Consider the following 23,303-nt stretch of genomic DNA (forward strand, 5'->3'; position numbering starts at 1 on the left):
CGGATGGTTTAAAAGTACAGTAAACACTTAAGCCACGAGACCGAGCCAACAGGCCATAGGGTGGCAACGACCCAGGGTAAGGGTCTCATTGCCATTAATTCAAACAAAATACTTACTGAAGATGGCTGCCGTGCGGAGCCCCGCTTTCATTTTTATGTCAGCTGTCAGGGACACGAGTGGCGCCAGCCTATCAGATATGTGGCGGAGGGGGGTGGGGGGGGGGGAGCACAAAACAGAGGGGAAGGGTGGGTAGGAAGTTGGTGTGGCGGTCGTAGCAGTCATTAGGCTGCTCGGAATGCAGGCTGAGGTCATGTGAATAAGCCCGCAATCCCAGTAACCTGATTGGTTGGCTTCCCCGCCCTGGGTGCTAATGGAGGTTAGTACACAATAAGAAAAGGTCAACACATCTGTAAACATCTATTCCTTATCATAAAATGGTGCAAAGTAATATGCACGGTTACATGTAAGTAATATTTCAGAATAGTAGAAAACAAAGTGACCTCATTTGATCATGACAAATACAACAAGGTTCTGGACTTTTAGTACGGCTCGCAGGGCCCAAGATTCACTTTAGCCCCCAACTAGAATGTGATCCCTCCATGATGATCCTAGATGACGAATGGCCTACTTGTGGACAGAATGGTTTAAAGCCCTCAGGGCACCAGACTCCCTCAGTGCTTGCTGTAACATATACCCATCCTCTCTCGCGGGGCCGCTCCTCGCCTCCAGACATTCCCTGAGGCCCCGCGAGTGCAAAGATAAGTAATCTCTCGGTGTACAACCCAATCTGATGCGAGTGAAGCATGTTTGGTGATTGATAATACGGCCGCACCTGGCCGAGAGATAAATGTTGGGAAAGTGCTTGGGGAACGTGACTTCTTGCGCTGAAGCGCCGTGATTTAACCCGGTGTGGAAACTAATACACGCATGGCAGTGGAGATGCACTGCATGGAGGGTGCACTAATCCAACTGTTTTAACCCTTCAGACCACGATGCGCTGTGAGCGCGTACTAATTGTATTTTCTTCTGGCAGACGCTGTGTGTTTCCTTTACCTTCCGGACATTGCTGAAACCGGATTTGGGCACCGGACTTCAGAGCAGCAATCAGAGCTAAGTGCCGTTTCATTATTTGGCACCGTAGTGCATTCCAAGTGTGAATTCAGGGAATAGTTAAAGGTGTGTGTACTGTAAATTGGGGATCCAATTCCACGCTTTTGCATGTGCCCATTGTTCAAAGAGCAAATCACATGTTTGATAGGTGCAAGCACACAGTGGTGCTTGTTCTTCATTTGGCAATTCTACTCATAGCTACTGTGTAGGAGCAATCCAGTTCTCACTCCTGAATCTGTGTCAGAGGGTAGGAATCCTTTTAAAGATTTGGAAGCAACTCAGTGCATTCTAACTGGGTGGTGTGCCTTCCAAGTGGTACATTCATGGTGCATCAATGTAAGGTGCAAGTATAGGTAGTTCTATGCGAGTGTAATAGAACAAATTCCTGGTGGTATTTCTCAAAGCTGACATCAAGTGTGATAAGAAGCTCCAAGGTCTGAGGAACAAGAGCCAAGGAGCATGTTTTCCCTGTTCTCCCCTTCCCTGTAATGAACCTCTGCCTAATCCTCTTTCCGGTCTTCCTGCAACCCCCTACCTATCCAAACCGTGGACCCTAACCCTCTTTCCCCGTGGTGGTTGCGGAGGTCTGTGCACTTTGTAGTTCCAGACTCCAAAACCATTAAGGGGAGGTAGGAGTTTGTGCTGCTTCTGCGCTGGACCTGAGAGCTACACGACAATGAGTTGTCCACCTGACTGTAGAGTCCCAATCACAACCCGACCCCTTATAGAAAGTATACTTAGATGTTCCCCTTGAGCCAACCACAACCCCCCCGTATTCTTATTTGCCACGTAGTATGACATCACATATGAGTTTTTACTATAACTGTATGCTTTTTTATGAAATGCTTTGAGAGAACGCTCTGAGACATCCGTTGCAACTCCCCATTTAAGACAATTGATGCTAAAACTGTAAACCAACTTTCCCATCATCCCAAATAGGTTTGAATACTTGGTGTAAAGAGTTACTCTGCTTTCCATCCAACTGCATGGCACGCTACCTGCCAAGGGCCAATAAGTTCACATCTCTTTGCTGGTGCCCCTCGACCCAAAAGGGGGGCCTTCCTGGAGCTCGAGATTACCAGTCTTGCCTCCTCATGACTGCTTACCCTGTGCACAGTCATCCAACTGCTCACCATGTGGAAAGGCGTCATGAGGTCCTCCTAGGTCATGCAAGTCATCGCAGGGTTCTTACTGAACTTAAGAGTCCAGCCTGGCAGTAACCCCACATCCAAAAGGTCATGGTTGGAGAATGAAACTGCTAAACCGAGCATTCATCGTGGTCACCTGAAGACAACTCTACACTAGCAACCGTCCAGGCCTTCAACAGGGTGAATAGTTGTCTCAAACAATCCCGACTGATCTGGGGTGGTTGCTTTACTTGATCATAATGTGAAGGGCAGGGGTGCTTGCCCGTTTGGAATCCTTCCTATTCCCAACGGTGAGCAGTCCTTTCCTGCAACTACCTAGCCCTGACTTGTGCTGGTGGAAATAGAGTCTGGGCACCCTGGATGACTAGGTAAGGTAGCTCCCATTCCCAACCCAGGAAGCCAAACTTGCATATATTACTAATGTTTTGCACCAACTCCTACTACTCTAGAACATGGAATGGATTTCTGAAGCTTAGTGTTGATGTGCCTTGTACTTTTTCCCGCTCCAGTTTAGTAACAGTAATATTGAAACTATTACTTGAACAGTTTGAATCCTAAAGTGTGGTGAGTGACAATTTGTATTATATGTGCATATATTGACTTATTAACCTTGTAGTGTCCTTTAGTTAATGCATATTTCTTGATAATAAACAGGAGGATTTTTGTACTTCCACGAGTGGACATTCCATCAATTGTAAAGCTCTTGCGTTTGTTCATTTTATACACTAAACCCCTGATCACTTAAGTCTCACCCTAACTGCTCATCATTGACAAGGCAGATGTGTAAGAAAACCTCTGCATGTTGTGACGAATCGAGGGAATTCGCCTATTCTCTCTATGGGTGGGGGAGGACCTCCAATTAACTGGGACGAGTATATTGAATGAGTACATGCCGAATGAAGGTGAGAGAGGAACGCATATGCAGACAGGGGAGGCCCCCTAGACGCGCAACATCTCACAGAGGTGGAGCGAAAGAGACATGGAGCCTGCGACAAACAGGCCTGCTCTGAATGGCAGAAGGAAATGCTGGAACCCAGCTTGCAAGAGAAGAGAGAAACGGGGGCAAAGGGAGAAACGGGGGCAACGGGAGCCCCAACCTCGGTGGCGTGACCACGAGGAGTTTGTGGTGCGTAGACTACCCATCCAATTACGCTGACATCACCAAGCACAAACTGCAGCAAATGGTCCGGTTATCCACAGAGTTACCGAGACCCTGTGAAGTAGAAAGAACCACAAGAAGAGCAGTATGGCGGAAAAACCAAAGCGATTGTGCAGAGGAACAAAAGATAAGGTCCCAAGCCATTACGGGTCCTGGAGACGTGAATTGATAAAGAAAGTAACGAGAAACTATTTAAAAAAATTACCAAGAGAAAGAAGATAACTGCAAGAAGATATCAGGAAAAGGGAGCCATTCTTCAGACCTTAGTTTGTTTAGAATAGTGGTAGGATCAGACTACTTTTGGACAGCAGACTTTTTCCTTTTGGACATTCACGAATGACTGACTAGCATCTTAGTAAGCAATATAGGTAGGGAACACGCCGTTGTCATAGGGAAAGCCAGGCCTTATTCTCACTCTTTAAAAAACGCAAGTTGGAAATGTCCTCTGCATCCTCCTGATCTTCCACAATGCCCACAAAGATTGGCTTCCCTGAACTCTACACAAGTAGTGGTTCTGAAAAACCCATCAGCCACCATACACAGTGAAGACTGCAGGTGCATTATGAAATGCCCTCAATTTCGTACGTAATGTTCAGCACTCTTGCCAGCTCCGAATCACCCAATGCATAACAGAAGCAACTTGGGTGAGAGCAGCTTCCTGCCTCAAGGATATCTGCTCATCAACTTGGAGTTGGATATTGTAAAGGAGGCATGGTATCACACGTGAAGACAGACTCAAGATGGTATTACCCAAATGTGGTAATAAATATAATGGGATTGGTAGGGGGTAGCGGCGGTGGTTTGGATTGAGGGGTTGTGGGTGGTTTCCCCCTGCAAATATGTCATAATTGACCTTCATTTCACGATCAATTGTGAAACGGTCAATTCGTATACATCCCGAGAGATGCAAGGTTCAAGGCTGTTTAATGAACAACAAGGGTTGGAAAAACTATCTGGCCCTATAGCTAAAGATGGGAGTACGCTCTACCATCAAATAATAAATAACAGTCCTACTAACGTCCGTCAAAATAAAGTGGCCCATTCTAAATACACCTATGGCCAGGCCTTCCGCTATTACAATAAATGGGTGCTTGGAAAAAGGTGTATGTAAAGGAAAATCAATGTTATAACAAAGGATCAAGATGGCTGAGTCAGTTCTCCTCCCCACATTGGACAGCACAGAGTAAGGCGGCCCCCGTAGACAGGATGCCACTGTCAGGTTCTCAAAAATGAAAGCAGCTCAAAACGTGGATTAAGGCACGTCTGCCCTTCCACGTTAAAGTCACTTATTCTAGCCTTCCAAAAGTTATTTCACAGTTCAAAGTTCACGTAGGTCTCCCTCCGTCGGGCCAGACCTCAATCACAGCGCTTGCAGGGGTTCCCTTGCCCAAGCTTAATTCACATTCGTTAGGGGTTCCCGTCCCCTAACTTATCACACTTCCAGACTCCCTCATTCGGGCTCAGACCTCTCACTTTGCAATTTAACGTGATTCACTTACCTTAGGCTTCTCTTGCCTTGAAACCAAACACAGTTGGCTCGCACCAGAACTCACTCAGACTTCGACTGGGCACTGTCGCTATGCCGGACCACTCTGTTATATTGTATCACTATTATTCGTCACTTGCTCGCTTCAACTCACCGGCTGTGTTAGTTTCTTTGTTCGTATCCTTGATTTGGGACCCAAGGATGATACCACAGATGCAGCTTCACGTCCCCAGCTCAGCTGGCCATTCACCGGGGAGGGCTGCTGGTATCTTTCGAATGCAATGCTGGAGGCACGGTTCTCTTTTGCTCCATCCTCTCAGGGGTCTCCCTCAGCCAGGCTCAGGCCCCTTCTTGATTTCAAGTTTTAAATTCTCCACACGTCATGTCCCAGGATACACTTTTCTTATTTCGATCCTACTTCATCCGCTCTCCTATACAGAATTCTAGGGTTTTGGGAGCTGCAGGAGGTAAAGGGGAGAACTTGATGAGGTCAGGGTCTCGCCACCTGCCCCTCAAAGGCCTGGGCTTTCCTGTTTTGCCCAGGGGAGTAGCTCTGGTGCGTGCACTGCCAGGTAACCCTCGGCTACCGCTGGTTGGCTCCCTGGAGTTAGAACTCCCTCGCCACACAGCAGCCTCCCCTGTACTCAAAGGGCCAGCATTAGACAGTCCTTCCTTCAGGCCTTCCAGGGTCTCTCCAGCTCGAATTCTCTCCTCTCGGCCTCTGTGCACCATCCAACATCCCCAGCTCGCTCAAAGTGTGTCTGTGTTCCACCTTTTATACTTCCTGGGAGAGTTAACAGGTTTCAAGTGGGATTGATTGTAAATGGAGGCCTGACCTTGCCTGGCCTCATTACCGGGACACATGGCGACTGCCCATAGGAATCCCATGTGCATTGGTTTCTATGGGTAATCTTCAAAGCTCCCTCTCACCTCTTCTTCCTCTCAGTGGTTTGGTAAATGGGATTTCTAGAGTGGAGGTAAGAATTGTGAGAGTTGTTTTTTTCCAGAGGTGGTAAAAATAGCATCGGAAGAACGATTTTGTTGTTGTGAGATATAGGGTGTTTGATCTCCTACACCTCCATTTGATGTGGGTACCTGTTGGAATTGGGGAGGGGGCAACGGGATAAGACTTACAACAACCTATAAAAAAGGTGGAAGTGTTGGGTAGGGGTGTGTTGTGAAGAGGGGGATACCGCGTCTTGCCATCGGATGTCTCACCCCCCCACACCCAGAGGAACCCTCACCCAGGTGATCCTCCCGCACTTGTCCACCCCCGGGGTCTGGATCCAGAGGCGATGTCTGTGCCCTGGCCACCTGACAAGAGATCCCCAGGGTCTAGATAGCGAGACGCTCTTTGGTTTCTCACAGGAGCTACCGGAAAATAAGAGAAAACCATAGATAGAAAAATAAAACAAAATCAAAATGGACTTCATCTTCCCTTCCTACTACAGTAGGTAGAACTCTGACCACTTTAGAGACTGTCCCATATTTACAAAAGAAAGAATTGCTTGAATTCAGGGAGGTGTGGCTTAGATGACAACTTCCCATTCTATTTTTTAGATTTCAATAAGAGTAAAGAGCTAGCTAAATCCTGTTCAATTTTTTGCAATAATGAGCAAATGAAAGAAAAAAACTTCTCCCATTTCCTTAACTTCTCCCATTTCCTGAAAGGTAATTGCACTAAACAGTAAGCAGGGAAAAGGGAGATGACCAGCTAAGAGGAGCATTCAATTAACGGATGTGCAGGAGCCGGGAAAACAATGCATTAGTGCGTACACAATGCCAGAACAAAGTTCAATCTGTCGCTTCGTGAATTAATGCAGTCACTACATGGATTTGTGTTTGATTTCATGGACGCTGGGTCTAATCGCAGCAGGTTCACTCAGTCCTGCATCCTTCAGGAGGTTGATAAAATGAGTACCCAAAAATACGAGTTATTTGTGCTCATCGATGCCCCCAACGGGCAGATGTATTGGTTATATAAACATGGATTAGATGGTAGTCGCTTGCCATGCAGTTCCAAAGGGAGGTATAACAGAAGTAACAACCAGTCAAGGAGATCAAAAAACATGTGGTAGAGAGCAAGAATAAACATTTAAAACAGGACAAAAAAAAAAAAAAGACAATTTTGAAAAAAATGCACAAGTTAGAGAGGAATAAGACCAGCGCTAAGAGGTAATGCTTGTTCTACTGGCTACCACACAATGCAGTCAAAATGGATCCGATAGAAAGATTAAACACGCACATGGGAATAGATGGTACTACCTGGAAGTGGATCGCCAACTTCCTTGACCATCAAGCACTAAGGGTTAAAATATAAGACTTCAACTGAACCAATTTCCCTTGAAGTGCGGTGTGCCCAATCTTAGCCATTTAATGTGTACATTAAATCCCTAGAAGACATGATAAAAATATTCTCCAAATCTTTCCCATTATATGCAGATAATTCTCAGGCTTTATAGAACCAGATAATCAGCATATAAATTAACTCCTCCAGAGAAAACATAGGATATCTCGATTTTAACCAATTTAAAACTGATTATTTTATCTTGTTTAGGATCCCAACCCAGGCAACACCGCCGTTCAAATGGCTACCCCTCGTGGGTAAGGCACCCAACCCGTTGGACCAGGTAAAGAATATAGACATAATTCTCAACACCAAAGTCTCAATACAACCACAGACTTTGCAACTCAATCCTCAGCAGAAGTTTTACCCTACTTGGAAATGACGTACAACACAGAGGTAACCAGAGCTCTTGTACTCTCTCACTATTGTAATATCTATAAAGGGGTAAACAAAAAACTGAAAATGACCTACAATAAAATAGCTATCTTATTTCGTGACTCAAGCCCTGAAACCAGCTCACCAGGCCTCAAAAACCTCAACTGGCTCCCAGTAATCAAGAGAATACATACAATCAACTATTCTTTCCCATATCCTTCCTAGCAATGTGTGTACATGCCTTAAATCTCACACACAAATTGGCACCTTCAATGCCACCAAGATCAGAAGGTAACAACCCAACTACACTCAAGAGAATAGACTGAAACAAAACGAAGATAGATCCTTGCAGTATTCGATCTTGGCACAGAAAACAGCAACATTACAGGAGTCTTTGATAACATGAAGCATGCCATATTAGCACCTATGCAGCACCCTTCAGCCACAGGGCTCGTAAAGGTGGGTCTTACACACTGATAACAGGCTGAATTCCAAACCCTGGGATCAGTCCACCTCCCACAAACTCCCCGGCTCCCTCGCCTTCTGTGATTTTTCCCAATGCCCCATGTACCGCATCTTTCCACCCTCTGCAAAATCATCACTTACCTGCTAGTTTGCCACACTCCATACCAGTCTCCCTTAGAGCTCTCCTGCTTAGCCACCCATGCCATGGGAAAGGGAGTCTAGGTGTTCCTGTCACATTTTCAAACTGGCCATCTTTGATTGCAGTATTTTCTTTTTTACATCAAAAATGGAGTTCGATATCCAATATCATGGGTACTACTGACACTAAGTGTTGTGCGAGTCACACAACTGCATGGCCCTTATAAAGTGGGCCAGGAAGGTGGTCAGTCAAAATGTCGAATACAAAAGGTCGAAAGACAAAAATCTCGAAAAAATAAGGTCGAAAAAAAGTCGAATTCCTTTTTTTGAAATTATAAAAAACGTATTAAAAAAAAATTGACTTTTTTTCCGAGATTTTTTTGTTCGAGATTGTCATTCGACCTTTTCACTATAAAACGGCCAGGAAGCAATTTACATTGGTTTCTGTACATTGGGATGATAATAACAACACCCACATATGGTTCTAATTTAGGGCAGGACTAATTTGTCTTGGCAGGAGGCTGCTGATATCTCAGTACCAATATGCACTCACTATTGTCCAGAGTGATGAGGAAGATCCGCTGCAGCATGTGGTTGATGTTAAGCTGCTCGCACAACTCCTGCTGGGAGCGGAAGGAGCGGCTGATTTCAGCCACTGAGTCGTCGTAATCATCCAGGCTCTCGGATACGCTGTTATCAGATTCATCTTGATCACTCTGGCCTTCCTCTGTAGGAAACAAGAGACAATGAATAGCCCTCATCTGCCAACAGAATCAATGCAATTGCAACATTGTACACCATCACACCAGAAGTGGATGTAGAGAGGGCAGGCCCAGTCACTTTTCTAGATCAGAGAAAAGGGAACTGATTTATAAACGCATTCAAAAAACAATTGAAGGATATAACAGAGCCATTGGCTCCAAGACAGACCTGGTTAATGTGATCCATTTGACAAGAAACATTCCATTTTATAAAGTATCTGCATTGCCAATTATCAGAACATTAAGAACCACAAACAACAAGCAGGCTAATATTAACAAATGCGTTCAAGGGGAACAACAGACATGGGATGTGAAAACGCTTTAAACAAGAACATTCATTAATCAAATGACAAAACGAAAACGTCCATTTAAGAGGGCCCCACTCTACAAATAAACAGAATTCACCACAAGCCTTCAACAACACTTAACTCCTGGACGAGAAGGCGAAGATACTTTTTGGAATTTCATTAGTTAGCAAATGGTAAATGAAAAATCTGACTGACGACCTAGATCTGGCAAGTGCTTTTTCGGAATGTTAACAATGTGTTAGAGCTTGTTTTACTTGGGGAAAATAAATACCACAAGCATTTGTGAAGGGTTTTGTCCCTCGATCACAGATGTATTTCCCAAAGTCAGACAGTGATGAAAGGGTCAGTGTACACAGCCCTCATTCATCAATGGGGAACTGGTGTAAGCCAATGAAAGTGTATGGAGAAATTGAACCCACCACTTTCCAGAAAGTTTGAAATATGAGAATTTAAAAAAATGCATATTAACCAATTGCTAAAATCGACGTATGAAAACTAAATCCTACCTTGTAGTCTTGGACAGCACAAGAAAAATACAGTTAAAGAAATCCTCATCGGGAGATTGGAAAAATAGGAATCACCGACCTAGCCCTACTATGGATCAAATCCTTAACAGAAATCATATGGATCAAACCTTTCATAGCCACTACTAGGGAATCCACCTGTGGAGTAGCACAAGGATCCTCCTTCTCCCCACTGCCTTTCAACATATAATTGATGCCTCTAATAAAGCTCATTAAAAAACACGGCCTCACTTGCTACAACTATGCGGATGACACACAGATCGTCTACAAGATACACAGGAAGGAAACAACCCTGGAAGAATCCCTACAAGAACTCTACAGCTGATGCACACCAACAGCCTCAAACTGAACCCGAACAAAACAGAAATAATGACCATATCCAAAAGCGGGGAAAAAAAATCACTACATCCCATGGCCGACTGAACTGAGAACAGCACCGACTCCTTCAACGATAGTTAGTTGTTCATTAAGACTCCCGGGTTCTAAACTAACAATGGAGCCACAAGTAAACGGGTTTCTTCCTCCTACATGCACTATAAAGGATCCTACCATTCCTCCTTCACCCACCATCATCACACTCATGTCTAGAGTGGACGAATAAAAAGCTCCAGCACATCCAAAATGCTGCAGCCAGACTAGTGCTCAAATTACCGCAAAGAGAACACATCTCACTAGCGCTGAAACTGCTACACTGGCTACCAATAAAACAGCGGATAAAGATCAAAATGATGTGCATAACACACAGAGCATTCCACGGCCAAGGAGTAGAGACCCTAAAGGAGAAAATAACTGTCTACTATCTGACCAGACCACTCCGATCAAGCAACATCACTTAGAACCAAAACCATACAATAAAAGAAAAATCGGAGGATCATCTTCTCTCACCTGGCAGCAATATCCTAGAATCACCTACCAAAAAACATAGGATCATCTGTAATTCAGAAAAATACTAAACGCTTGGCTCTTTGCTCTGAAAACAGGAGGAAACAGTTCAGAAGCATAGATCCAATGAGAAACAACAATCCCAGGGAAGAAACAATGACTCCTAAATTAATCTTCACCTAACCAGAAGGAGTGGGCGGGGGGGGCGGGGCACCCAACCACCCATGTCCACATACCGATAATCCACAGAGGAAACCTAGGTAGGTAAGATCCCCCCCTCCCCCACACACGGGATGGGCAGGGAGGGACAAGAATCCTCCAACCTAAATATCCACAATCCCAGGCTGCGGGAAAACACCAGCATAAACCAGGTACCCATACCACTAGAGTAACAGAGGCAGAGGAAAAATCCCACACCCAAACAGGCCTGTCAACTAGGCAGACAAACTACAATACCAAACACAGAATAATCATAGATGTCGATAACAGAAACGCAAAGACTAAGAGGTAAGAAAAAACCTGCTAACCCAATCATCAACTTTCCTCATACAGAAAGTCAGACAACCACCTCTCGGAACCGCACTCCACACGTACTTCACCACATTGTAACAACAGACTAATAACAAATAACCCGTCACAACAGCACATGGGAATTCGCACAGAGCCGAAAACCGCACTTTAGCTCAGTGAATGGTGCAAACCGAACTGAAGCTGCCAACACAACATCACAACTCTCACTCCCCCCCCCCCCCCCCCCCATTTCCACTTCACCCTACTAACCTTCCTCTTCAAATCCGCCAGAGCTCCTCGGGTTCACTTCACAACATTGTGCAAAAGAAAATTAAATTTAGAATGTTGAAAATATTAAAATGTATGCTATTAATGTATTTACGGTAGAAGTCCTTCAAAGCAACCATTTCTTGCCAACTTCAATGAAAAGTACATGCCCACTTTCTATGTATAAACACCCCTCCTCCCCTTCAGTACTGGGGTATGGGTTAGGCTTGTTCCTAATATTGTCTCTCATTAGAATATCGAGGACAAAAGCCTGGAGTGAGTAGGTGCTTCACCCATGAACACAGAATGTGGTCAGTTGCAATGTTGGGGAAGAAAACGGATTAGTGAGTCAACAGCATAAGCACTAGGACACAACTGCGCAGCAGATATTGGAGCTCAGAGAATGACACTTTCAGTTTTCAGATGTACAAGACTAACAATACATCCAAAGTTAAATTATTTTTCAAGTCATGAACAAAATTCCTACAACTCCATGTAAAAAGAGGAGAGCGGGGTGCCCAGTGTCATATTCCAGTGCAACGCAATAGTTGCTGGATCGAGATTGCACCAGATCTTCAACAAGATAGAAATGGCTCTTAGTGACTAAGAGGACCAAGAGACTGGAATATCAAGACCTATGTTGTGGCCTCGATGTCCCACTTAACCAAATTGTGTTATCAAGGATAATGGTTACCATGTCCCTGAGCACCCAGGAGCATACATACTCCATTGTGTGTGCAATGAGTATTATACAAATGAAACTGACAGCACATGGTAGGGACGGCATTGGATACAGACTTAGGAGAATCATTTGCTAAGAAATAAACTAAATATATCATCTTAAATAATGAGTGGTTAATAAAAAGGACTAAACTAGCATCAAGGCCTTAGGAAGTGCATATAAATTATTCTGCCATAAACTACTTCAGACAGTAATCAAAACATGCCAACTGATAGAGGACCTTGAAAGTGGAACTCCATGACAAGAAAAAGACATACACCAACATCGATTACAATCCTCTTCTGTCTAGCTGACCATTTCTCAGTATCCCACAGACCCGTCGCCCTCCTCTCCTAGGAACTAATACTCACCAGAGAGTTGCTGCTTTTGCACCAAGGCAAACTGTTTGGCATCTGCAACAGAGCCAAAGAGAGCTGCAAAGGGATTCTGGGAGATGCTATTGTTGTTCTCCTGGTCAGTCATATCTTGGCCAGTGCTGCTCCATCCAGCTGGGCTGCTGAAGGTGGGTGTGGGGAGGAGGGGGGAGAAAAAACATAGAAAGATTATGAAGCATGGTAGGGAGTGTCAGCACTCAGAACAGATGGATTACCAGAGTCCACAGCATGTGCACTATACCCTGGAAGGCACCTACCATCAGAACACAAGTGTGATGGTAACCTAGGATGGCTATACACCCAAGCATTGACACATAACAATACATCCCTGTATAGCTGCCATGATGCTGGGAGCCAGGGAAGATGGTACAGACCAATATTATCCAATAGCATTAAAAATCCCAAAACTCGCAGGGTTTTTAAGTGGTAAAAATTGCCATTTTTGCATTCAGAAATTATCCAAGATTTAAAGGTGTTCATACCATGTGCACAAGTGTAACTTTGGGGTTTACAATGTACAGAACTCCTATTGTGCATGAGTAACTCAGGGCTCCAAAATAATTTAAACCACAGGGGGACAATGGGCTCTTGAGCTAAAAAGTATGGGAGCCAACAAAGATCAAACTTAGTTTCCAAAAACCATACCAGCTGTAAGGAACTCATGGTGGCAACAGTAAAGACAGACACAAGTGATCACAGTTCAAGGGTGTTTATTGAACTATAAATGCAGGGTGGGAAAATGCCTAAACTAAACCTAAATCTAAGATGGGAGCAAAAGTTGATCATCAAATGAAAAATAAGGCAGTTCTAGTGGAGTCGTGTCAAAATAAGTGGGCAAATACTAACAAAAAACGATTGCCAAATCCTTACAACTTATCACAGAAAGTGCGTTGGATAGGTTATCAAAACAAAGGAAACCGTGTTTAAATAATAAGTCAGGATGTGATTGGCTGGAGGTCTCCCTTCCCCACGTTTTTAGCATGGGACAAGGTGGGACTTGGAGCACAGAACACACACTCAAGCCTTCCCAGCACAAGCCAACAGTTCCTGATCAGCTATCAGGTTCTTCGATGGTTAAATCTCTTTTCAATAAAAGTCTCTCGCCTTTGAGGCCTGATGCTCTCAAAATACAAACACAAGTTCTGTTCTGCGAACACTTAAGGCGATGGCTTCAACTCTGGGTCCCCCTCTTCTGGGTGTAGACCCCTCAGAAAATGTATTCAAATTCACAAGACAGTTCCCTTCTCCATTAACTTTGGGTGATATCCTTCTACCCCTGGATCTCCCTTTGGCCAGCCTCGGATCCCAAATGGGGGACACTTACCTTCCCCTTGTCTTGCAATACTTACTGCTTTCACAAATCTTAAATGTCTTTTAAAACAGATTTTTCAGGCTTTGCCCCTCGCCTGTTCACTCTCGCTGACATTTGCGATATACAGTTCATGTACTAATTTGCACTATGCAGGATTCACTTCCCTGAGCTTTCACATTCATCTGCCGGTGAAAGACTTTCGATGGTACAGAGGATTTTACAAGACCCCTGTATGACCACTTTGACCTTTCTTCGCCTCTTCCCAAGGGCTTCTGATTAAAGTAGTTTCTACCTACGGGTAATCACCAAGAGTTTCCTGCTTGAGCACCCACGTAGTGCCATACTCCTCTGTTGCTGGTTTTCCCCTTCTTTTATCAATGTATCATTAAGCCTTTCAAAGTACAAATTAGCCATTGGCTACTTTTCGTTGAACACAGTTCGGTTTCTTATCGATTCTCCCCTCAACTCACCAGCTGTTATGAACCCTGTGACTTTCTTTATCCCTGGAGTCAAGGTTGGTGCCACCGAGACCAGCGTCCTTCCCGGCTTGGTTATCAGAGGAGGATCATCTTGCATACCGTAGACATCTGCCGCAAACACACGCTGACTGTTAGCAGTCTTATCCTTTCTGCAGAGGTTTCACAGGCCATTAGTCCATTAGACGTCACCTCATTCTCTTAGGTGACTTTAACCTTCCCTCTCCAACCACTTCACGGAAATATCAACTTCAGTCTTTCCTTAGTGACCACGCTCTACACTCTATCCATAACCTACCTACCCACCGACACGGGGGTAACTCTTTGGATCTCTTACTCATCTCCACCTCTCAGCCACTAATACTACTGTCACACCATCCATATCTGATCACTCAATTGTTTCCACCACCATCTCCTTTCCACCCTCTATTCCATTTTAGTAATAGGTGAAGCAAGTGGTGAGGAAAGGTTAAACCTTCTGCTATGCCCCCTTTCTCTCAGACCTACAGTTCTTACTGTCGTTCTCACTGATACCTCTTCCACCAACACTGCCTGCTCCAGCTTCCAATCCCTACCATAAAACTAATTTTCCTCTGACTTCCCACTGCTTACTTTCACCCCCAAGTCTCAGCATCCTCAACCATGTGCCACCCCATTCATGCACTCTACACAGACATGAGTTGGCTGCTGTACAAATGGAGGCATACCCACTCGCATGAGGACCTGCAACAATCTTCTCTGCCCTGAACTCTATGAAGTCCACTTTTGGTAGAGCTAAATGGGAATTCTACCTAACTCTCATTGACTCTCACTCCAACCATCCTCGCCGGCTACAGGGCACCCTAAACTCACTCCACCCAAGTCACTATCAACACCACTCTAACAGCTAATGACCTAGCTAAATACTTCCCTGCAAACATTTCAAAAATTATATGCTCGTGACCTTCCACATACTCCCTCCTCCTACATTTTACACTTCCCCCTACTCTACCATCATCCTCCATCTCCCACTTTAGTCAAACAAATACTGACAAAATACTATCTCTATTGATGAAGTCTAACCCCTCGTGCCTCATCAAGCCCCCTTCCTCCTCAGCTAGTGAAGCCTAGTACCCAGATAGTGGCCACTCAACTCGCTGAACTCTTCAACCTGTCCTTCGACTCGGCTTCCTTTCCCGTTATCAAAACAGACACGGGCATTCCTCTCATAAAAAAGCAAGGGCTGTCCTGAACCTACCGGCTAGCTTTAGCCATTTGTCTCTCCTTCCGCACTACTAAAGTGCTTGAACGGGTTGTGTCCAACCATCTTACCAATTTCTTAGATGTCCACAACCTTCGAGACCCACCTACAAGCAGGATTCCACTCCAGTCACTCCACAGAAACTGCTCTCATGAATGTGTTCAAGCATCACCTCTGCTAAGCACTCAAACCTGTCCTCCATCCTAATTATCCTTCACCTGTCTGCTGCCTTTGACACTGTTGATCACTCGGATCTCCTTAATACTCTCTTCTTGGGATTAGCAATCAAGCCTTGCCTGGTTTGAATCCTACCTTTCACCTCGCCAATTCTCTGTTTCTTGGAGCAACACCACCCCTCATCTCACTACTCTAACTGTTGGTGTTCCGCAAAGGCTCTGTATATGGTCCACTCCTTTTTACACTACACTTCTGCTCTTGGGGTACTAATTTCCTCCTTTGGGTTCTCAAATCTTTGCGGACGGCACCCAAATTCTTCTCTTTTGCTGAACTCTCCTCTGATCTCTATCAACATTTCAAACTGTCTCTCTGCTATTAAATATTGGATGGCTTTGCACTTTGATGTTAAACTCTACCAAAACAGAGGTGCTCTTCTTCCCTGCCAAAAGCATTCCCTCATCACTTCCACTGCTGATCCAGTTCCTACCAGACACTCTCCACCACGCTTCCTCAGCTAGAAACCTCTGCATCATCTATGACCCTTCCTATCACAGTCTCTACTTTCATCTCCAAAACTGCGAGAGCACTCGCCTCAAACTCCTAAATATTATGAAAATCAGGCACTTCCTTCCTTTCAAAACCAACAAGCATCTCTAAACTGAACTACTGTGCCAGCATCTTCTTTGGTCTCCCGAACTAAGCTTTCTGTCCTCAGCAAGATCATTAACTTTGCTAGCAGGACTCTGAACCCCCTCACTTCACACATACTTCTGCAAATCGTCACCAGGCTGGATGGCTGATGCAAAACAGGGTGAAATTAAAAATTCTTCTGGTTCTATCCACAATAAAGCACCACTTACCTATCCAACTCTCCAACCTTTCTCGTAATCTCCGTTCTTCCTAGACTACCCTTATGACTCATCGCCCCCCCTGTGCTTACTCTCGCTTCTGCTCCTTCTCTATTCTTGCTCAACTTGCATGAATTCTCTTCCACCGGACATCTGCAACAGTCCACAAGGATTGGTTCAAAACCAAACTAAAAGCCTACCTCCTCACCTCAGAGTTACCCTCTTAACCTACCTCTGTTCTGCCTGCTAGCTAACGTTTTGACCTTGCCTCTAACCTGCCTCTCATTTCCTCTGCCTCCATTCTAGCACTCCACCCATCATTGTCATGTCAAGAGCAGAGCTAGCCGCACCGCCTACCTGCACTAAAAATGTTTAATGTTAATTATCCACCTATGTGTTGTACCCAATGATTTTTCCATTTACAACCTAAGGTTCCTCAAACTCACCCCACTGTAAGAAGCTCAATGCTTCCCGTCAAATCTGATTTCTAATCTATTGTACAATCTTTTGTGATCAAAAGAACATTGTTCCTCCTGTAGATTAATAAATGAAATATATAACATAATATGCCTTATTGTAAACATCTTGAGAAAAAACATTTGAGAAGTAGAAACCCAATGACATTCATGGACTACAACTCCCATAATCACTCGGGTACTGCGACAAGGTGGAGGATGAGAGTGTGTGTGCAAAGTAACAAGTGCCTAAAGTACAACGCGCCTACATTGCACGGGACATTTGAAGATAGTGACCGCACACAGAAGTCGAGCAGTGCAGGAGAAACAGCTGAACTGCAGGCAGAGGCTTGCGAGCGCAAGACACAGAGAAGGTTACCGTGACAAAAGGAGGGATGCCGCAGACTAGCAGGGAAAGCTGTGGAGACACGAGGAGCTGCGCAGAAGGTCCTGGGTGTCATGCTACTTGCGGAAGCAGCGTTCATCCGTCCAGAGCAAGAGAGGAAGCCAGCATGTGACTGTAGAGCCGCCCCGAACGCTGGGGAGATCTCTGCTGACTCCAGGGTGGAAAGCGGACAAAGCAGCTGTTTCACAAAGGCGCGGGCAGAGTTGGAAATGCAGGAAGAAAGTCTACCCAAAGCATCTGGGAATCCTGGAGCATTCTCACAAGTGTGCCATCCCATATTTGATAAATATGAGATTGCTAACAATGAGAATGTTTGAATGGAGTCAAGACAGTACTACTGCAACACCCAATAAGAACAATGTTTGTATGTAGATAAGACAGTAAAAAGAACAACCCCAAATCAATACAGGTGCATAAGATGCAACGGTGCGGGAGAAGTTTGAACAAGTGTTACCATTGGCCAATATACCAAATTCCTCACAGTATAGGCCATTTTGGTATAACCAAGGAACTGTGAATCAATTAAGAGAAGTCCTGGCAAGCGAGTAGACGAGGCAGTTGAAGTTAGGTAAAGACCCCTGGCAGGAGAATACCAGGTAATTGTTTTTTATGTTGTGTTTTGATCAATACAATCCCATCTAGACAGAACTGTGAATACTTGCTTGCGTCACACCTAGACAGGATTGTGAATGTTAGCCAGAGCCACATTTAGAAGCAAGTGTGAATATTAGCTTACAACACATTTAGACAGAACTATGAATATTAGCTCATGCCACATCTAGACAGAACTGTGCATACTTGCTTACATCACATCAAGACAGGATTGTAAATGTTAGCCAGCCCCACATTTAGATACAAGTGCGAATATTAGCTTGCATCACATCTAGACGAATTACAAATATTCCCAGTGCCACATTTAGATAAAACTGAATATTAGCATGCGTCGAGAGTAGAACACCCACTCCAGACACTCATCTCTCCTACCACTATGCTCGCTCTCTACTTTTCACCAACACACAATAGAACGCAACTATACCCTCGATTGGCCTAGTTGCTCAGATACGAACATTACTCTATGAACACCTCAACATCCTGCTAGAAAGCAGCTATACCCCATGAAAAATCAGCCTAGCTGCACACATATCCGTCCGACACAGGCTTAATGCCGTGAGAATGCAGTCTCGAAAACCAATCTCCTAACTGCACACATTCAACTGATCTCTCACTACCACCACACCTAATGTTAGGCTGCAGCTTCCATCTGGCATCTCACGCTAGCTGCACACATACAAAGTGCATCCAAGCATTCTATACTAACCTACTCTCGACTGACCTGGACTGTGGTCCTCCAAAGCACTTGTGGGTTGAACGCCCTTGAGGTCATACCAATGATGTATGGAGCGCTATATAAATGCCAAATAACAATTTGGGTACTGAAGAGGGAAAATGGAGAACCTTGTTCCAGATGCGACCTTCAACCCTTTCCCATAGCAATTCCAATGAGGAGATAACCATTTCCAAACCATACATAATCTTAGGTATAACTTTTCAAGTATAGTATTGCAGTAATGATTTGATAGAGAACTTACAATACTTCATTTGATACATCTGATTTGTATGCATGGAGAGATGAAAGCTCAAATATATGGTCTCCTGTACCACTTCAATTTCAAAGCCAACGATAGTCTATTTGAAATTACCTTTTTTCATTTGATTCCCTCCGAACTGGATTATATAACATTTCTTATGATTTATTGGTAAATCATTCAGTCTTGCATAATCACTCAGGGCATACAGAGTAGTCGTCAGAGCCCAATTGGAGTTGCATCGAGAAGGATAACGTCATCTGCATATACCAGCAAATTACCACATAACCCTCCAATTTTCAGACTGAGCAATGCCACACCTTTTATGGTTTCCTTCAGGTCTGCCAAATATAGATTAAAGAGGCAGGGTGTAAGGATGCAGCCCGGCATCAAACCTCTTGATATTTTTATCTTTTCCGATAGATTAACATGAATCCAGCCTTATCTTTGAGATATCAGTTTGGATAGATTCCAATATTGACCCGAGTGAAGACAAAAAAAAAAAAAAAAACTAAAAAAAAAAATTTAAAAAAAAAAATCACCCAATTTTCACCAAAGTAGGGAATGAATGACCATATAATATGCTTTTGAAAAGTCAATCATAGCAGCATATAATAAGGAATGTGATATGTTTTGGCATTTGGACACCTATCCTTTTAAGGGAGCAATTCCTAGGCCATTTAACATGGTCACCGTTCCTTTCCTAAAGCCAGTTTGTAGTTTTGACAAGATTCCTCTATCCAGAGCCCAAGATTCCAGATGCAAACATTTTACCAGCAGTCATCATTTGATTCCAGTACAGATTACCAGAACACACCAGGTTTTATTTTTATTGCAGATATCTAAGGTTACGGCTATGATGCCCGTAATTATATATTTGATCGAACCTCAACTGCCTTTATTTTTGAGTTTCTTGTGGCAATCAGCAAACCTCCGGATGGCCTACCACCATCAGATTTACTTGCAAGTTGTTGAACAGTAAAAAAAACCATTCGAGCATATTTCAAACGTAAGCCAGGTTTCCTGGAACAGCATTATATCATACACATCAAAAAATGTATTCTCTGCTTTATGTTTCATAAAGCTATGGAACCCTCTTGTATTCCAATCCAGTAATTTGATTTCACAGACTTAAGAGCCCCATATCAGACCCGTTTTCCCACCATCTCTTTTTTCAGGAATTTCAACAACTCACTCCAAATTCCCTGGTCATCCAACCTGCTTGAAGGCCCGGCTTGCTCTAGTTGTGGCCCCACCATTTGCCAATCTAGAGCAGTGCCATCATTCAATCCCCTTCGATTACCTACTCCAGCAATTTAACCATTATTACCCATTTGAAGTATGTATTTCATTTCCTTCCTCTCAAAGTACACCAAACATCCAAATATCAGTCTCATTTCTCTTCAAATATTGTTCTTGCAACAAAGGAGAAACTCCAGTGGACTTCAACCAAATCAGTACATGCTACAAAATGGAAAGCTCACACACTCAATATCAGGAGTAGAGATTTTCTCCAGAGCTGGGATTTTCCCAAGTAGTTTCAAGATATCTGCACAATTTAGCATAACATCCTATTTTATATCAAGGAAAATTTCAAAATAGAAGATCACAACCTACTCTATGTCACTCAATTTGGAGTTCCTGCTCCCCATTTGTTTAGAGCTAGACTTTTTGCCACTTGAATAATTGCTGATCCGATTCCCCCTCACCTCCCCCGACACACTTTGGTTTGCAAGGAGGTAGCAGCCTAACAACTTGATAAGTCTATCCCGACCTCCCCCCTCCAAATCCTGCTCCAAGACTTGGCATTGTGAATGCCTTACATTAGGATTTGATTGTTCAAGTGGATGAGTTGGGGGTCCTGACCCAGCTGGGGGAAAGCCATTGATTTACCTTATGTGCCATTTGGAATTGACCATTCAGAGGAGTCAATTTCTGCTGTATTCGATTTTGGGTACTAAAAAATAGAGGACCAGCCTTCGTTTGCCTATGTCAGTGGGGATTTTTTTGTACTTTTAAGTTGGAGTACTGCCACTGGGACTACACCTCTATTCATGCTAGATCCTTAATCAACTGGTCATCAGCTGCTTGTGTGCATGGAGCCTCGCACATTTTTGCCTCGGTCACCAATTCCTCCAGGCCTGTAGCAATAGTGGTGAAAGTATGAACCCTACCTATTCCTCCTGCACTGGTGGCATACCCTCGTCTTTACTTCAGTGGACATCGGAGGCTGGTAATCGACTTATACAGCCCTGGCTAATACAGCTGTATCCTTCGAAACGTTGTCAGTCGCATTTATTAGGGGTGATGACTGTATACGCACATCTGTATTTGTTAATTCAATATTAAGGTTTTGAATATTTTCAAGGCAGCTCACCAGAACCTGTGGGCAAGCTGTGGTTTGGAATACTAATAACAGTTTTGCTTGGATTCATATTATTTCCACGATCAGTTTTACTTCATCTGAAATATGTAAATTACATAAACATTTCTTTGTATTATTTCTTAAAGGAATAGTGCGCTCAAAAATATTGTCCCGAGCTTTCAGGCATGTGGTTTTAAGCAAACTGATAGATTGTAAAAACATTTCCTATGCACTTCCTTAGTTTTCCTCACTTTTACACATGCGAAATCAGGCAGCAGGGCGTGACCATCTTGTGCTAATCTTATCCGTTGCCGCATTGCACGACGGAGAACTGCCCTCGTGGCATTAAATCATATCCCCCGCCCCTGAAATCACTATTCCTAGTGATATTCTCTGCCTATTTTCATGACGTTAGTGTGTAGCGTAGCCAAACGTGCCCAGTCATCACCTACGTCTTGACGTTAGTTGACGCACAACCCGGAATATCAACACACAACTCCTCTCACAGCACATCCCAAATTGGAATAGAAAACACTATTGTTAAACGAAACACCAATACTTTGCAATTTATAATATGCTTTTATTTCACAATAAATGCTCAGAGAGCATCCGCCAATTTCCATTTTCAACCAAATGTTTTATTTCTTTTTTTTTTTTAAATCAAATCTTTATCTTGAGGCACACTGTGCTCCTTTCGTTAGACGAAGCATATTGGACTCCGCTTGAATTGCAAGGCTTCGGCATCAACTTCTTGCTAGATCACCGTAAATGATGTCAGGTTGCGCCTTATAGCTGGTACTGCTAAAGGGCATACCGGTCTCGGGCGATCGTCCCAAGAAAAAGAGTAATTGTGATCCAGCCATTTAGGTTTATTTGCCAGTGTCTGTTGAAGAAGCCATCACTTGGTATCTGGAAACGATGACATTTGCAGAAAGGCAGGATGCATCTGTGTAGAAAAAAAAAAATATATTTCAGTAGCCGTTTCAAATGTATCCATTTACTCTTTAACTCTGCACCGGGTGAAACCTGATAATTAACACAAACCAGATACAATGGAAACACAGAAAACATCATGGAAAGTTGGAGTCTACAATGTGCTTGAGAGGTTAGTGCTGTGGAGTATGTTTAGATCACAATGGGATGCGGAAAGGGACGGAAGATGTCGAACAACACATAGCCGGCATTAAAACGGAATATTAGCAACAAACTTTGCGTTGGTGGAACCTGGGGGAACCCATACGTGGACTCCATGCATTTCGGTGCTGGACTGCCCATGTGCCCGGTACAAAGACAAATAAATACAGGTTGCGTTTGCATGTCGTCACTATATTCCCCAACCAATGTGCCGCAACTTCAGTAAAACGTACATAATATTTGGGATTTCCATTCTCTTGGCGTAACACAGAGTGCCCGCTCAGATCAACGGTTTTCGTGAAATGAAATTACATGTTCCTTTGTCCAGTTTTAAAATGGTGAACCTTATCATTTTTGCGGGCATTACACATCTCCCGTCCTTCAATCCTTCCTTTGTTCCAAGGACAAACAACAATTGTTCCTTCTTCGGAGAGCGTATGCCAAGTTTCCCTTTGGTGAAGGAAAGCCACAAATCAAAACATATTGTACAGGATGCCTTGGTGTGAGCAGCCCACAAGCAACATCAAACGCAGTGAGTGACCTTCACTCCACGGTAGCGATTAGCCCAGCCGTCCAATGTGGCACTCAAGTCACAAATTCAAGTGCCCTTACATCTCCACTGAACTTCCCGTGCACTAACAAATGTTGAAGGAGAGGCGGCATATCCCGCCCCCTGAACCATTTTCGCAAAATGTTCGCTCTCCCTCT

The 23,303-nt window shown here is 43.9% G+C and overlaps 1 protein-coding gene across 4 annotated transcripts in view; it reads right to left on the reverse strand.

Annotated features, from left to right (window-relative positions):
* The window catches only part of UBE4A (ubiquitination factor E4A), a 915,337-nt gene that overhangs the window by 827,623 nt on the left and 64,411 nt on the right, over positions 1 to 23,303 (reverse strand). For 2 of the 4 annotated variants that reach the window (XM_069614440.1, XM_069614442.1), the window contains 3 exons: positions 12,573 to 12,718; positions 11,484 to 11,519; positions 8,782 to 8,955 (listed from right to left, as the gene is read on the reverse strand). In XM_069614440.1, the coding sequence (XP_069470541.1) occupies positions 8,782 to 8,955; positions 11,484 to 11,519; positions 12,573 to 12,684 (322 nt within the window). In that variant the 5' untranslated portion in view covers positions 12,685 to 12,718. The remainder of the gene's footprint in view (positions 1 to 8,781; positions 8,956 to 11,483; positions 11,520 to 12,572; positions 12,719 to 23,303) is intronic. The other 2 variants (XM_069614441.1, XM_069614443.1) reach the window with 2 other exon arrangements.

The sequence above is a fragment of the Ambystoma mexicanum genome, chromosome 9 (genome assembly GCF_040938575.1).
Source record: "Ambystoma mexicanum isolate Mex_15411 chromosome 9, UKY_AmexF1_1, whole genome shotgun sequence".
Lineage (NCBI taxonomy): Eukaryota > Metazoa > Chordata > Amphibia > Caudata > Ambystomatidae > Ambystoma > Ambystoma mexicanum.